Raw genomic sequence first — 15,651 nt, forward strand, 5'->3', positions numbered from 1 at the left:
CCTGCTGAAGAACGTCGGAGAACGTGTGGTTCTAGAGGTGGAATACGAGCTGCCACCTGTCTGTGAGTTCTACTGTTTCTAGAGGTGGAATACGAGCTGCCACCTGTCTGTGAGTTCTACTGTTTCTAGAGGTGGAATACGAGCTGCCACCTGTCTGTGAGTTCTACTGTTTCTAGAGGTGGAATACGAGCTGCCACCTGTCTGTGAGTTCTACTGGTTCTAGAGGTGGAATACGAGCTGCCACCTGTCTGTGAGTTCTACTGGTTCTAGAGGTGGAATACGAGCTGCCACCTGTCTGTGAGTTCTACTGTTTCTAGAGGTGGAATACGAGCTGCCACCTGTCTGTGAGTTCTACTAGTTCTAGAGGTGGAATACGAGCTGCCACCTGTCTGTGAGTTCTAGAGGTGGAATACGAGCTGCCATCTGTCTGTGAGTTCTACTGGTTCTAGAGGTGGAATACGAGCTGCCACCTGTCTGAGTTCTACTGGTTCTAGAGGTGGAATAAGAGCTGCCACCTGTCTGTGAGTTCTACTGTTTCTAGAGGTGGAATACGAGCTGCCACCTGTCTGTGAGTTCTACTGGTTCTAGAGGTGGAATACGAGCTGCCACCTGTCTGTGAGTTCTACTGTTTCTAGAGGTGTAATACGAGCTGCCACCTGTCTGTGAGTTCTACTGGTTCTAGAGGTGGAGTACGAGCTGCCACCTGTCTGTGAGTTCTACTGTTTCTAGAGGTGGAATACGAGCTGCCACCTGTCTGTGAGTTCTACTGTTTCTAGAGGTGGAATACGAGCTGCCACCTGTCTGTGAGTTCTACTGTTTCTAGAGGTGGAATACGAGCTGCCACCTGTCTGTGAGTTCTACTGTTTCTAGAGGTGGAATACGAGCTGCCACCTGTCTGTGAGTTCTACTGTTTCTAGAGGTGGAATACGAGCTGCCACCTGTCTGTGAGTTCTACTGTTTCTAGAGGTGGAATACGAGCTGCCATCTGTCTGTGAGTTCTACTGTTTTAGGACCCCGTTGTTTTAAATTATACAGTCCTTCATAGTCACTGATACATTAGTCCTGTTGATCTGATTGGTTCAATAGATACATTAGTCCTGTTGATCTGATTGGTCCAATAGATATATTAGTCCTGTTGATATGATTGGTTCAATAGATACATTAGTCCTGTTGATCTGATTGGTTCAATAGATACATTAGTCCTGTTGATATGATTGGTTCAATAGATACATTAGTCCTGTTGATCTGATTAGTTCAATAGATACATTAGTCCTATTGATCTGATTGGTTCAACAGATACATTAGTTCTGTTGATCTGATTGGTTCAATAGATACACTGGTCCTGTTGATCTGATTGGTTCAGTAGATACATTAGTCCTGTTGATCTGATTGGTTCAACAGATACATTAGTCCTGTTGATCTGATTGGTTCAATAGATACATTAGTCCTGTTGATCTGATTGGTTCAGTAGATACATTAGTCCTGTTGATTTGATTGGTTCAATAGATACATTAGTCTTGTTGATCTGATTGGTTCAATAGAAACATTAGTCCTGTTGATCTGATTGGTTCAATAGATACATTAGTCCTGTTGATCTGATTGGTCCAATAGATACATTAGTCCTGTTGATCTGATTGGTCCAATAGATACATTAGTCCTGTTGATCTGATTGGTTCAATAGATACATTAGTCCTGTTGATTTGATTGGTTCAATAGATAGATACTAATCAATAGAATTAGATTTTTTTTAGAATCAAGATGTATACTAGATTCAATTGGATCTTCCGTCTGAAGCCAAAGTCCTGAGTACCCACAATTCCTTTGTACTTTTCCAGAGCTGTTTTTCACGGAGTTCAAAGCAACCTTTACCAAACACGTCTCACCTCGGTGTCTTTTCCTTTCATGTTACCTCTCTCGGACAGGCTGTGTAATGATGGTACCTCTCTCAGACAGGCTGTGTAATGATGTTACCTCTCTCAGACAGGCTGTGTAATGATGGTACCTCTCTCGGACAGGCTGTGTAATGATGGTACCTCTCTCAGACAGGCTGTGTAATGATGTTACCTCTCTCAGACAGGCTGTGTAATGATGTTACCTCTCTCAGACAGGCTGTGTAATGATGTTACCTCTCTCAGACAGGCTGTGTAATGATGTTACCTCTCTCAGACAGGCTGTGTAATGATGTTACCTCTCTCAGACAGGCTGTGTAATGATGGTACCTCTCTCAGACAGGCTGTGTAATGATGTTACCTCTCTCAGACAGGCTGTGTAATGATGTTACCTCTCTCAGACAGGCTGTGTAATGATGTTACCTCTCTCAGACAGGCTGTGTAATGATGTTACCTCTCTCAGGTCTGACGCAGAGCTTTTCATTCAGACAGGCTGTGTAATGATGTTACCTCTCTCAGACAGGCTGTGTAATGATGTTACCTCTCTCAGACAGGCTGTGTAATGATGTTACCTCTCTCAGGTCTGAGGCAGAGCTTTTCATTCAGACAGGCTGTGTAATGATGGTACCTCTCTCAGACAGGCTGTGTAATGATGGTACCTCTCTCAGACAGGCTGTGTAATGATGTTACCTCTCTCAGACAGGCTGTGTAATGATGTTACCTCTCTCAGACAGGCTGTGTAATGATGTTACCTCTCTCAGACAGGCTGTGTAATGATGTTACCTCTCTCAGGTCTGAGGCAGAGCTTTTCATTCAGACAGGCTGTGTAATGATGGTACCTCTCTCAGACAGGCTGTGTAATGATGTTACCTCTCTCAGACAGGCTGTGTAATGATGTTACCTCTCTCAGACAGGCTGTGTAATGATGTTACCTCTCTCAGACAGGCTGTGTAATGATGGTACCTCTCTCAGACAGGCTGTGTAATGATGTTACCTCTCTCAGACAGGCTGTGTAATGATGTTACCTCTCTCAGACAGGCTGTGTAATGATGTTACCTCTCTCAGACAGGCTGTGTAATGATGTTACCTCTCTCAGGTCTGAGGCAGAGCTTTTCATTCAGACAGGCTGTGTAATGATGTTACCTCTCTCAGACAGGCTGTGTAATGATGTTACCTCTCTCAGGTCTGAGGCAGAGCTTTTCATTCAGACAGGCTGTGTAATGATGGTACCTCTCTCAGACAGGCTGTGTAATGATGGTACCTCTCTCAGACAGGCTGTGTAATGATGTTACCTCTCTCAGACAGGCTGTGTAATGATGTTACCTCTCTCAGACAGGCTGTGTAATGATGTTACCTCTCTCAGACAGGCTGTGTAATGATGTTACCTCTCTCAGACAGGCTGTGTAATGATGTTACCTCTCTCAGGTCTGACGCAGAGCTTTTCATTCAGACAGGCTGTGTAATGATGTTACCTCTCTCAGACAGGCTGTGTAATGATGTTACCTCTCTCAGACAGGCTGTGTAATGATGTTACCTCTCTCAGACAGGCTGTGTAATGATGTTACCTCTCTCAGATCTGATGCAGAGCTTTTCATTCAGACAGGCTGTGTAATGATGTTACCTCTCTCAGACAGGCTGTGTAATGATGGTACCTCTCTCAGACAGGCTGTGTAATGATGGTACCTCTCTCAGACAGGCTGTGTAATGATGTTACCTCTCTCAGACAGGCTGTGTAATGATGTTACCTCTCTCAGGTCTGAGGCAGAGCTTTTCATTCAGACAGGCTGTGTAATGATGTTACCTCTCTCAGACAGGCTGTGTAATGATGTTACCTCTCTCAGACAGGCTGTGTAATGATGTTACCTCTCTCAGACAGGCTGTGTAATGATGTTACCTCTCTCAGGTCTGATGCAGAGCTTTTCATTCAGACAGGCTGTGTAATGATGTTACCTCTCTCAGACAGGCTGTGTAATGATGTTACCTCTCTCAGGTCTGACGCAGAGATTTTCATTCAGACAGGCTGTGTAATGATGTTACCTCTCTCAGGTCTGACGCAGAGCTTTTCATTCAGACAGGCTGTGTAATGATGTTACCTCTCTCAGACAGGCTGTGTAATGATGTTACCTCTCTCAGACAGGCTGTGTAATGATGTTACCTCTCTCAGACAGGCTGTGTAATGATGTTACCTCTCTCAGACAGGCTGTGTAATGATGTTACCTCTCTCAGACAGGCTGTGTAATGATGTTACCTCTCTCAGGTCTGAGGCAGAGCTTTTTATTCAGACAGGCTTTGTAATGATGTTAACTCTCTCAGACAGGCTGTGTAATGATGGTACCTCTCTCAGACAGGCTGTGTAATGATGTTACCTCTCTCAGACAGGCTGTGTAATGATGTTACCTCTCTCAGACAGGCTGTGTAATGATGTTACCTCTCTCAGATCTGAGGCAGAGCTTTTCATTCAGACAGGCTGTGTAATGATGTTACCTCTCTCAGATCTGATGCAGAGCTTTTCATTCAGACAGGCTGTGTAATGATGTTACCTCTCTCAGACAGGCTGTGTAATGATGTTACCTCTCTCAGACAGGCTGTGTAATGATGTTACCTCTCTCAGACAGGCTGTGTAATGATGTTACCTCTCTCAGACAGGCTGTGTAATGATGTTACCTCTCTCAGATCTGAGGCAGAGCTTTTCATTCAGACAGGCTGTGTAATGATGTTACCTCTCTCAGACAGGCTGTGTAATGATGTTACCTCTCTCAGATCTGAGGCAGAGCTTTTCATTCAGACAGGCTGTGTAATGATGTTACCTCTCTCAGATCTGATGCAGAGCTTTTCATTCAGACAGGCTGTGTAATGATGTTACCTCTCTCAGACAGGCTGTGTAATGATGTTACCTCTCTCAGACAGGCTGTGTAATGATGTTACCTCTCTCAGACAGGCTGTGTAATGATGTTACCTCTCTCAGACAGGCTGTGTAATGATGTTACCTCTCTCAGACAGGCTGTGTAATGATGTTACCTCTCTCAGACAGGCTGTGTAATGATGTTACCTCTCTCAGACAGGCTGTGTAATGATGGTACCTCTCTCAGACAGGCTGTGTAATGATGGTACCTCTCTCAGACAGGCTGTGTAATGATGTTACCTCTCTCAGACAGGCTGTGTAATGATGTTACCTCTCTCAGACAGGCTGTGTAATGATGTTACCTCTCTCAGACAGGCTGTGTAATGATGTTACCTCTCTCAGACAGGCTGTGTAAGGATGTTACCTCTCTCAGGTCTGATGCAGAGCTTTTCATTCAGACAGGCTGTGTAATGATGTTACCTCTCTCAGGTCTGATGCAGAGCTTTTCATTCAGACAGGCTGTGTAATGATGTTACCTCTCTCAGGTCTGATGCAGAGCTTTTCATTCAGACAGGCTGTGTAATGATGGTACCTCTCTCAGACAGGCTGTGTAATGATGTTACCTCTCTCAGACAGGCTGTGTAATGATGTTACCTCTCTCAGACAGGCTGTGTAATGATGTTACCTCTCTCAGACAGGCTGTGTAATGATGTTACCTCTCTCAGATCTGAGGCAGAGCTTTTCATTCAGACAGACTGTGTAATGATGTTACCTCTCTCAGACAGGCTGTGTAATGATGTTACCTCTCTCAGATCTGATGCAGAGCTTTTCATTCAGACAGGCTGTGTAATGATGTTACCTCTCTCAGACAGGCTGTGTAATGATGTTACCTCTCTCAGACAGGCTGTGTAATGATGTTACCTCTCTCAGACAGGCTGTGTAATGATGGTACCTCTCTCAGACAGGCTGTGTAATGATGTTACCTCTCTCAGACAGGCTGTGTAATGATGTTACCTCTCTCAGACAGGCTGTGTAATGATGTTACCTCTCTCAGACAGGCTGTGTAATGATGTTACCTCTCTCAGGTCTGATGCAGAGCTTTTCATTCAGACAGGCTGTGTAATGATGTTACCTCTCTCAGGTCTGATGCAGAGCTTTTCATTCAGACAGGCTGTGTAATGATGTTACCTCTCTCAGACAGGCTGTGTAATGATGTTACCTCTCTCAGGTCTGAGGCAGAGCTTTTCATTCAGACAGGCTGTGTAATGATGTTACCTCTCTCAGATCTGAGGCAGAGCTTTTCATTCAGACAGGCTGTGTAATGATGTTACCTCTCTCAGACAGGCTGTGTAATGATGTTACCTCTCTCAGGTCTGAGGCAGAGCTTTTCATTCAGACAGGCTGTGTAATGATGTTACCTCTCTCAGATCTGAGGCAGAGCTTTTCATTCAGACAGGCTGTGTAATGATGGTACCTCTCTCAGACAGGCTGTGTAATGATGTTACCTCTCTCAGACAGGCTGTGTAATGATGGTACCTCTCTCAGACAGGCTGTGTAATGATGGTACCTCTCTCAGACAGGCTGTGTAATGATGTTACCTCTCTCAGACAGGCTGTGTAATAATGTTACCTCTCAGACAGGCTGTGTAATGATGTTACCTCTCTCAGGTCTGACGCAGAGCTTTTCATTCAGACAGGCTGTGTAATGATGGTACCTCTCTCAGACAGGCTGTGTAATGATGTTACCTCTCTCAGGTCTGACGCAGAGCTTTTCATTCAGACAGGCTGTATAATGATGTTACCTCTCTCAGACAGGCTGTGTAATGATGTTACCTCTCTCAGACAGGCTGTGTAATGATGTTACCTCTCTCAGACAGGCTGTGTAATGATGTTACCTCTCTCAGGTCTGACGCAGAGCTTTTCATTCAGACAGGCTGTATAATGATGTTACCTCTCTCAGACAGGCTGTGTAATGATGTTACCTCTCTCAGACAGGCTGTGTAATGATGTTACCTCTCTCAGGTCTAACGCAGAGCTTTTCATTCAGACAGGCTGTGTAATGATGTTACCTCTCTCAGGTCTGACGCAGAGCTTTTCATTCAGACAGGCTGTGTAATGATGGTACCTCTCTCAGACAGGCTGTGTAATGATGTTACCTCTCTCAGACAGGCTGTGTAATGATGTTACCTCTCTCAGACAGGCTGTGTAATGATGTTACCTCTCTCAGGTCTGATGCAGAGCTTTTCATTCAGACAGGCTGTGTAATGATGTTACCTCTCTCAGACAGGCTGTGTAATGATGTTACCTCTCTCAGACAGGCTGTGTAATGATGTTACCTCTCTCAGACAGGCTGTGTAATGATGTTACCTCTCTCAGACAGGCTGTGTAATGATGTTACCTCTCTCAGATATGATGCAGAGCTTTTCATTCAGACAGGCTGTGTAATGATGTTACCTCTCTCAGGTCTGAGGCAGAGCTTTTCATTCAGACAGGCTGTGTAATGATGTTACCTCTCTCAGGTCTGATGCAGAGCTTTTCATTCAGACAGGCTGTGTAATGATGTTACCTCTCTCAGACAGGCTGTGTAATGATGTTACCTCTCTCAGACAGGCTGTGTAATGATGTTACCTCTCTCAGGTCTGAGGCAGAGCTTTTCATTCAGACAGGCTGTGTAATGATGTTACCTCTCTCAGACAGGCTGTGTAATGATGTTACCTCTCTCAGGTCTGAGGCAGAGCTTTTCATTCAGACAGGCTGTGTAATGATGGTACCTCTCTCAGACAGGCTGTGTAATGATGGTACCTCTCTCAGACAGGCTGTGTAATGATGTTACCTCTCTCAGACAGGCTGTGTAATGATGTTACCTCTCTCAGACAGGCTGTGTAATGATGTTACCTCTCTCAGACAGGCTGTGTAATGATGTTACCTCTCTCAGACAGGCTGTGTAATGATGTTACCTCTCTCAGACAGGCTGTGTAATGATGTTACCTCTCTCAGATCTGATGCAGAGCTTTTCATTCAGACAGGCTGTGTAATGATGTTACCTCTCTCAGACAGGCTGTGTAATGATGGTACCTCTCTCAGACAGGCTGTGTAATGATGGTACCTCTCTCAGACAGGCTGTGTAATGATGTTACCTCTCTCAGACAGGCTGTGTAATGATGTTACCTCTCTCAGGTCTGAGGCAGAGCTTTTCATTCAGACAGGCTGTGTAATGATGTTACCTCTCTCAGACAGGCTGTGTAATGATGTTACCTCTCTCAGGTCTGATGCAGAGCTTTTCATTCAGACAGGCTGTGTAATGATGTTACCTCTCTCAGACAGGCTGTGTAATGATGTTACCTCTCTCAGGTCTGACGCAGAGATTTTCATTCAGACAGGCTGTGTAATGATGTTACCTCTCTCAGGTCTGACGCAGAGCTTTTCATTCAGACAGGCTGTGTAATGATGTTACCTCTCTCAGACAGGCTGTGTAATGATGTTACCTCTCTCAGACAGGCTGTGTAATGATGTTACCTCTCTCAGACAGGCTGTGTAATGATGTTACCTCTCTCAGACAGGCTGTGTAATGATGTTACCTCTCTCAGACAGGCTGTGTAATGATGTTACCTCTCTCAGGTCTGAGGCAGAGCTTTTTATTCAGACAGGCTTTGTAATGATGTTAACTCTCTCAGACAGGCTGTGTAATGATGGTACCTCTCTCAGACAGGCTGTGTAATGATGTTACCTCTCTCAGACAGGCTGTGTAATGATGTTACCTCTCTCAGACAGGCTGTGTAATGATGTTACCTCTCTCAGACAGGCTGTGTAATGATGTTACCTCTCTCAGACAGGCTGTGTAATGATGTTACCTCTCTCAGACAGGCTGTGTAATGATGTTACCTCTCTCAGATCTGAGGCAGAGCTTTTCATTCAGACAGGCTGTGTAATGATGTTACCTCTCTCAGACAGGCTGTGTAATGATGTTACCTCTCTCAGATCTGAGGCAGAGCTTTTCATTCAGACAGGCTGTGTAATGATGGTACCTCTCTCAGACAGGCTGTGTAATGATGTTACCTCTCTCAGACAGGCTGTGTAATGATGTTACCTCTCTCAGACAGGCTGTGTAATGATGTTACCTCTCTCAGACAGGCTGTGTAATGATGTTACCTCTCTCAGACAGGCTGTGTAATGATGTTACCTCTCTCAGACAGGCTGTGTAATGATGTTACCTCTCTCAGACAGGCTGTGTAATGATGTTACCTCTCTCAGACAGGCTGTGTAAGGATGTTACCTCTCTCAGACAGGCTGTGTAATGATGTTACCTCTCTCAGACAGGCTGTGTAAGGATGTTACCTCTCTCAGGTCTGATGCAGAGCTTTTCATTCAGACAGGCTGTGTAATGATGTTACCTCTCTCAGACAGGCTGTGTAATGATGTTACCTCTCTCAGACAGGCTGTGTAATGATGGTACCTCTCTCAGACAGGCTGTGTAATGATGTTACCTCTCTCAGACAGGCTGTGTAATGATGTTACCTCTCTCAGATCTGAGGCAGAGCTTTTCATTCAGACAGACTGTGTAATGATGTTACCTCTCTCAGACAGGCTGTGTAATGATGTTACCTCTCTCAGATCTGATGCAGAGCTTTTCATTCAGACAGGCTGTGTAATGATGTTACCTCTCTCAGACAGGCTGTGTAATGATGTTACCTCTCTCAGACAGGCTGTGTAATGATGTTACCTCTCTCAGACAGGCTGTGTAATGATGGTACCTCTCTCAGACAGGCTGTGTAATGATGTTACCTCTCTCAGACAGGCTGTGTAATGATGTTACCTCTCTCAGACAGGCTGTGTAATGATGTTACCTCTCTCAGACAGGCTGTGTAATGATGTTACCTCTCTCAGGTCTGATGCAGAGCTTTTCATTCAGACAGGCTGTGTAATGATGTTACCTCTCTCAGGTCTGATGCAGAGCTTTTCATTCAGACAGGCTGTGTAATGATGTTACCTCTCTCAGACAGGCTGTGTAATGATGTTACCTCTCTCAGGTCTGAGGCAGAGCTTTTCATTCAGACAGGCTGTGTAATGATGTTACCTCTCTCAGATCTGAGGCAGAGCTTTTCATTCAGACAGGCTGTGTAATGATGTTACCTCTCTCAGACAGGCTGTGTAATGATGTTACCTCTCTCAGGTCTGAGGCAGAGCTTTTCATTCAGACAGGCTGTGTAATGATGTTACCTCTCTCAGATCTGAGGCAGAGCTTTTCATTCAGACAGGCTGTGTAATGATGGTACCTCTCTCAGACAGGCTGTGTAATGATGTTACCTCTCTCAGACAGGCTGTGTAATGATGGTACCTCTCTCAGACAGGCTGTGTAATGATGGTACCTCTCTCAGACAGGCTGTGTAATGATGTTACCTCTCTCAGACAGGCTGTGTAATGATGTTACCTCTCAGACAGGCTGTGTAATGATGTTACCTCTCTCAGGTCTGACGCAGAGCTTTTCATTCAGACAGGCTGTGTAATGATGGTACCTCTCTCAGACAGGCTGTGTAATGATGTTACCTCTCTCAGGTCTGACGCAGAGCTTTTCATTCAGACAGGCTGTATAATGATGTTACCTCTCTCAGACAGGCTGTGTAATGATGTTACCTCTCTCAGACAGGCTGTGTAATGATGTTACCTCTCTCAGACAGGCTGTGTAATGATGTTACCTCTCTCAGGTCTGACGCAGAGCTTTTCATTCAGACAGGCTGTATAATGATGTTACCTCTCTCAGACAGGCTGTGTAATGATGTTACCTCTCTCAGACAGGCTGTGTAATGATGTTACCTCTCTCAGGTCTGACGCAGAGCTTTTCATTCAGACAGGCTGTGTAATGATGGTACCTCTCTCAGACAGGCTGTGTAATGATGTTACCTCTCTCAGACAGGCTGTGTAATGATGTTACCTCTCTCAGACAGGCTGTGTAATGATGTTACCTCTCTCAGACAGGCTGTGTAATGATGTTACCTCTCTCAGACAGGCTGTGTAATGATGTTACCTCTCTCAGGTCTGATGCAGAGCTTTTCATTCAGACAGGCTGTGTAATGATGTTACCTCTCTCAGACAGGCTGTGTAATGATGTTACCTCTCTCAGACAGGCTGTGTAATGATGTTACCTCTCTCAGACAGGCTGTGTAATGATGTTACCTCTCTCAGACAGGCTGTGTAATGATGTTACCTCTCTCAGATATGATGCAGAGCTTTTCATTCAGACAGGCTGTGTAATGATGTTACCTCTCTCAGGTCTGAGGCAGAGCTTTTCATTCAGACAGGCTGTGTAATGATGTTACCTCTCTCAGGTCTGATGCAGAGCTTTTCATTCAGACAGGCTGTGTAATGATGTTACCTCTCTCAGACAGGCTGTGTAATGATGTTACCTCTCTCAGACAGGCTGTGTAATGATGTTACCTCTCTCAGGTCTGAGGCAGAGCTTTTCATTCAGACAGGCTGTGTAATGATGTTACCTCTCTCAGATCTGAGGCAGAGCTTTTCATTCAGACAGGCTGTGTAATGATGTTACCTCTCTCAGACAGGCTGTGTAATGATGTTACCTCTCTCAGGTCTGAGGCAGAGCTTTTCATTCAGACAGGCTGTGTAATGATGTTACCTCTCTCAGATCTGAGGCAGAGCTTTTCATTCAGACAGGCTGTGTAATGATGTTACCTCTCTCAGACAGGCTGTGTAATGATGGTACCTCTCTCAGACAGGCTGTGTAATGATGGTACCTCTCTCAGACAGGCTGTGTAATGATGGTACCTCTCTCAGACAGGCTGTGTAATGATGTTACCTCTCTCAGGTCTGACGCGGAGCTTTTCATTCAGACAGGCTGTATAATGATGTTACCTCTCTCAGACAGGCTGTGTAATGATGTTACCTCTCTCAGACAGGCTGTGTAATGATGTTACCTCTCTCAGGTCTGACGCAGAGCTTTTCATTCAGACAGGCTGTATAATGATGTTACCTCTCTCAGACAGGCTGTGTAATGATGTTACCTCTCTCAGGTCTAACGCAGAGCTTTTCATTCAGACAGGCTGTGTAATGATGTTACCTCTCTCAGGTCTGACGCAGAGCTTTTCATTCAGACAGGCTGTGTAATGATGGTACCTCTCTCAGACAGGCTGTGTAATGATGTTACCTCTCTCAGACAGGCTGTGTAATGATGTTACCTCTCTCAGACAGGCTGTGTAATGATGTTACCTCTCTCAGATCTGAGGCAGAGCTTTTCATTCAGACAGGCTGTGTAATGATGTTACCTCTCTCAGATCTGATGCAGAGCTTTTCATTCAGACAGGCTGTGTAATGATGTTACCTCTCTCAGGTCTGAGGCAGAGCTTTTCATTCAGACAGGCTGTGTAATGATGTTACCTCTCTCAGACAGGCTGTGTAATGATGTTACCTCTCTCAGATCTGAGGCAGAGCTTTTCATTCAGACAGGCTGTGTAATGATGTTACCTCTCTCAGATCTGATGCAGAGCTTTTCATTCAGACAGGCTGTGTAATGATGGTACCTCTCTCAGACAGGCTGTGTAATGATGTTACCTCTCTCAGACAGGCTGTGTAATGATGTTACCTCTCTCAGACAGGCTGTGTAATGATGGTACCTCTCTCAGACAGGCTGTGTAATGATGTTACCTCTCTCAGACAGGCTGTGTAATGATGTTACCTCTCTCAGACAGGCTGTGTAATGATGTTACCTCTCTCAGACAGGCTGTGTAATGATGTTACCTCTCTCAGACAGGCTGTGTAAGGATGTTACCTCTCTCAGACAGGCTGTGTAAGGATGTTACCTCTCTCAGGTCTGAGGCAGAGCTTTTCATTCAGACAGGCTGTGTAATGATGTTACCTCTCTCAGGTCTGATGCAGAGCTTTTCATTCAGACAGGCTGTGTAATGATGTTACCTCTCTCAGGTCTGATGCAGAGCTTTTCATTCAGACAGGCTGTGTAATGATGGTACCTCTCTCAGACAGGCTGTGTAATGATGTTACCTCTCTCAGACAGGCTGTGTAATGATGTTACCTCTCTCAGACAGGCTGTGTAATGATGTTACCTCTCTCAGACAGGCTGTGTAATGATGTTACCTCTCTCAGATCTGAGGCAGAGCTTTTCATTCAGACAGACTGTGTAATGATGTTACCTCTCTCAGACAGGCTGTGTAATGATGTTACCTCTCTCAGACAGGCTGTGTAATGATGGTACCTCTCTCAGACAGGCTGTGTAATGATGTTACCTCTCTCAGACAGGCTGTGTAATGATGTTACCTCTCTCAGACAGGCTGTGTAATGATGTTACCTCTCTCAGGTCTGATGCAGAGCTTTTCATTCAGACAGGCTGTGTAATGATGTTACCTCTCTCAGACAGGCTGTGTAATGATGTTACCTCTCTCAGGTCTGAGGCAGAGCTTTTCATTCAGACAGGCTGTGTAATGATGGTACCTCTCTCAGACAGGCTGTGTAATGATGTTACCTCTCTCAGATCTGAGGCAGAGCTTTTCATTCAGACAGGCTGTGTAATGATGGTACCTCTCTCAGACAGGCTGTGTAATGATGGTACCTCTCTCAGGTCTGACGCAGAGCTTTTCATTCAGACAGGCTGTATAATGATGTTACCTCTCTCAGACAGGCTGTGTAATGATGTTACCTCTCTCAGACAGGCTGTGTAATGATGTTACCTCTCTCAGGTCTGACGCAGAGCTTTTCATTCAGACAGGCTGTGTAATGATGTTACCTCTCTCAGACAGGCTGTGTAATGATGTTACCTCTCTCAGACAGGCTGTGTAATGATGTTACCTCTCTCAGGTCTGAGGCAGAGCTTTTCATTCAGACAGGCTGTGTAATGATGTTACCTCTCTCAGACAGGCTGTGTAATGATGGTACCTCTCTCAGACAGGCTGTGTAATGATGTTACCTCTCTCAGACAGGCTGTGTAATGATGTTACCTCTCTCAGACAGGCTGTGTAATGATGTTACCTCTCTCAGACAGGCTGTGTAATGATGTTACCTCTCTCAGACAGGCTGTGTAATGATGTTACCTCTCTCAGGTCTGACGCAGAGCTTTTCATTCAGACAGGCTGTATAATGATGTTACCTCTCTCAGACAGGCTGTGTAATGATGGTACCTCTCTCAGACAGGCTGTGTAATGATGTTACCTCTCTCAGGTCTGACGCAGAGCTTTTCATTCAGACAGGCTGTATAATGATGTTACCTCTCTCAGACAGGCTGTGTAATGATGTTACCTCTCTCAGACAGGCTGTGTAATGATGTTACCTCTCTCAGGTCTGACGCAGAGCTTTTCATTCAGACAGGCTGTATAATGATGTTACCTCTCTCAGACAGGCTGTGTAATGATGTTACCTCTCTCAGACAGGCTGTGTAATGATGTTACCTCTCTCAGGTCTGATGCAGAGCTTTTCATTCAGACAGGCTGTGTAATGATGTTACCTCTCTCAGACAGGCTGTGTAATGATGGTACCTCTCTCAGACAGGCTGTATAATGATGTTACCTCTCTCAGACAGGCTGTGTAATGATGTTACCTCTCTCAGACAGGCTGTATAATGATGTTACCTCTCTCAGACAGGCTGTGTAATGATGTTACCTCTCTCAGACAGGCTGTGTAATGATGTTACCTCTCTCAGGTCTAACGCAGAGCTTTTCATTCAGACAGGCTGTGTAATGATGTTACCTCTCTCAGGTCTGACGCAGAGCTTTTCATTCAGACAGGCTGTGTAATGATGGTACCTCTCTCAGACAGGCTGTGTAATGATGGTACCTCTCTCAGACAGGCTGTGTAATGATGTTACCTCTCTCAGACAGGCTGTGTAATGATGTTACCTCTCTCAGACAGGCTGTGTAATGATGTTACCTCTCTCAGACAGGCTGTGTAATGATGTTACCTCTCTCAGACAGGCTGTGTAATGATGTTACCTCTCTCAGACAGGCTGTGTAATGATGTTACCTCTCTCAGACAGGCTGTGTAATGATGTTACCTCTCTCAGACAGGCTGTGTAATGATGTTACCTCTCTCAGACAGGCTGTGTAATGATGTTACCTCTCTCAGACAGGCTGTGTAATGATGTTACCTCTCTCAGATATGATGCAGAGCTTTTCATTCAGACAGGCTGTGTAATGATGTTACCTCTCTCAGGTCTGAGGCAGAGCTTTTCATTCAGACAGGCTGTGTAATGATGTTACCTCTCTCAGGTCTGATGCAGAGCTTTTCATTCAGACAGGCTGTGTAATGATGTTACCTCTCTCAGACAGGCTGTGTAATGATGTTACCTCTCTCAGGTCTGAGGCAGAGCTTTTCATTCAGACAGGCTGTGTAATGATGTTACCTCTCTCAGATCTGAGGCAGAGCTTTTCATTCAGACAGGCTGTGTAATGATGTTACCTCTCTCAGACAGGCTGTGTAATGATGTTACCTCTCTCAGGTCTGAGGCAGAGCTTTTCATTCAGACAGGCTGTGTAATGATGTTACCTCTCTCAGATCTGAGGCAGAGCTTTTCATTCAGACAGGCTGTGTAATGATGTTACCTCTCTCAGACAGGCTGTGTAATGATGGTACCTCTCTCAGACAGGCTGTGTAATGATGGTACCTCTCTCAGACAGGCTGTGTAATGATGGTACCTCTCTCAGACAGGCTGTGTAATGATGTTACCTCTCTCAGGTCTAACGCAGAGCTTTTCATTCAGACAGGCTGTGTAATGATGTTACCTCTCTCAGACAGGCTGTGTAATGATGTTACCTCTCTCAGACAGGCTGTGTAATGATGTTAGCTCTCTCAGACAGGCTGTGTAATGATGTTACCTCTCTCAGACAGGCTGTGTAATGATGTTACCTCTCTCAGGTCTAACGCAGAGCTTTTCATTCAGACAGGCTGTGTAATGATGGTACCTCTC

General features: G+C 45.1%; 1 protein-coding gene across 1 annotated transcript in view; it reads left to right on the forward strand.

Annotated features, from left to right (window-relative positions):
• Nucleotides 1-15,651, forward strand: part of LOC129844723 (glutamate receptor-interacting protein 1-like) — a 112,307-nt gene that overhangs the window by 83,729 nt on the left and 12,927 nt on the right. Inside the window, exon 4 of the mRNA XM_055912776.1 lies at nt 1-62. This exon is cut by the window's left edge and continues 84 nt beyond it. Within this exon, the coding sequence (XP_055768751.1) occupies nt 1-62 (62 nt within the window). The remainder of the gene's footprint in view (nt 63-15,651) is intronic.

This window comes from Salvelinus fontinalis, unplaced genomic scaffold (genome assembly GCF_029448725.1).
Source record: "Salvelinus fontinalis isolate EN_2023a unplaced genomic scaffold, ASM2944872v1 scaffold_0212, whole genome shotgun sequence".
Classification (NCBI taxonomy): Eukaryota; Metazoa; Chordata; class Actinopteri; order Salmoniformes; family Salmonidae; genus Salvelinus; species Salvelinus fontinalis.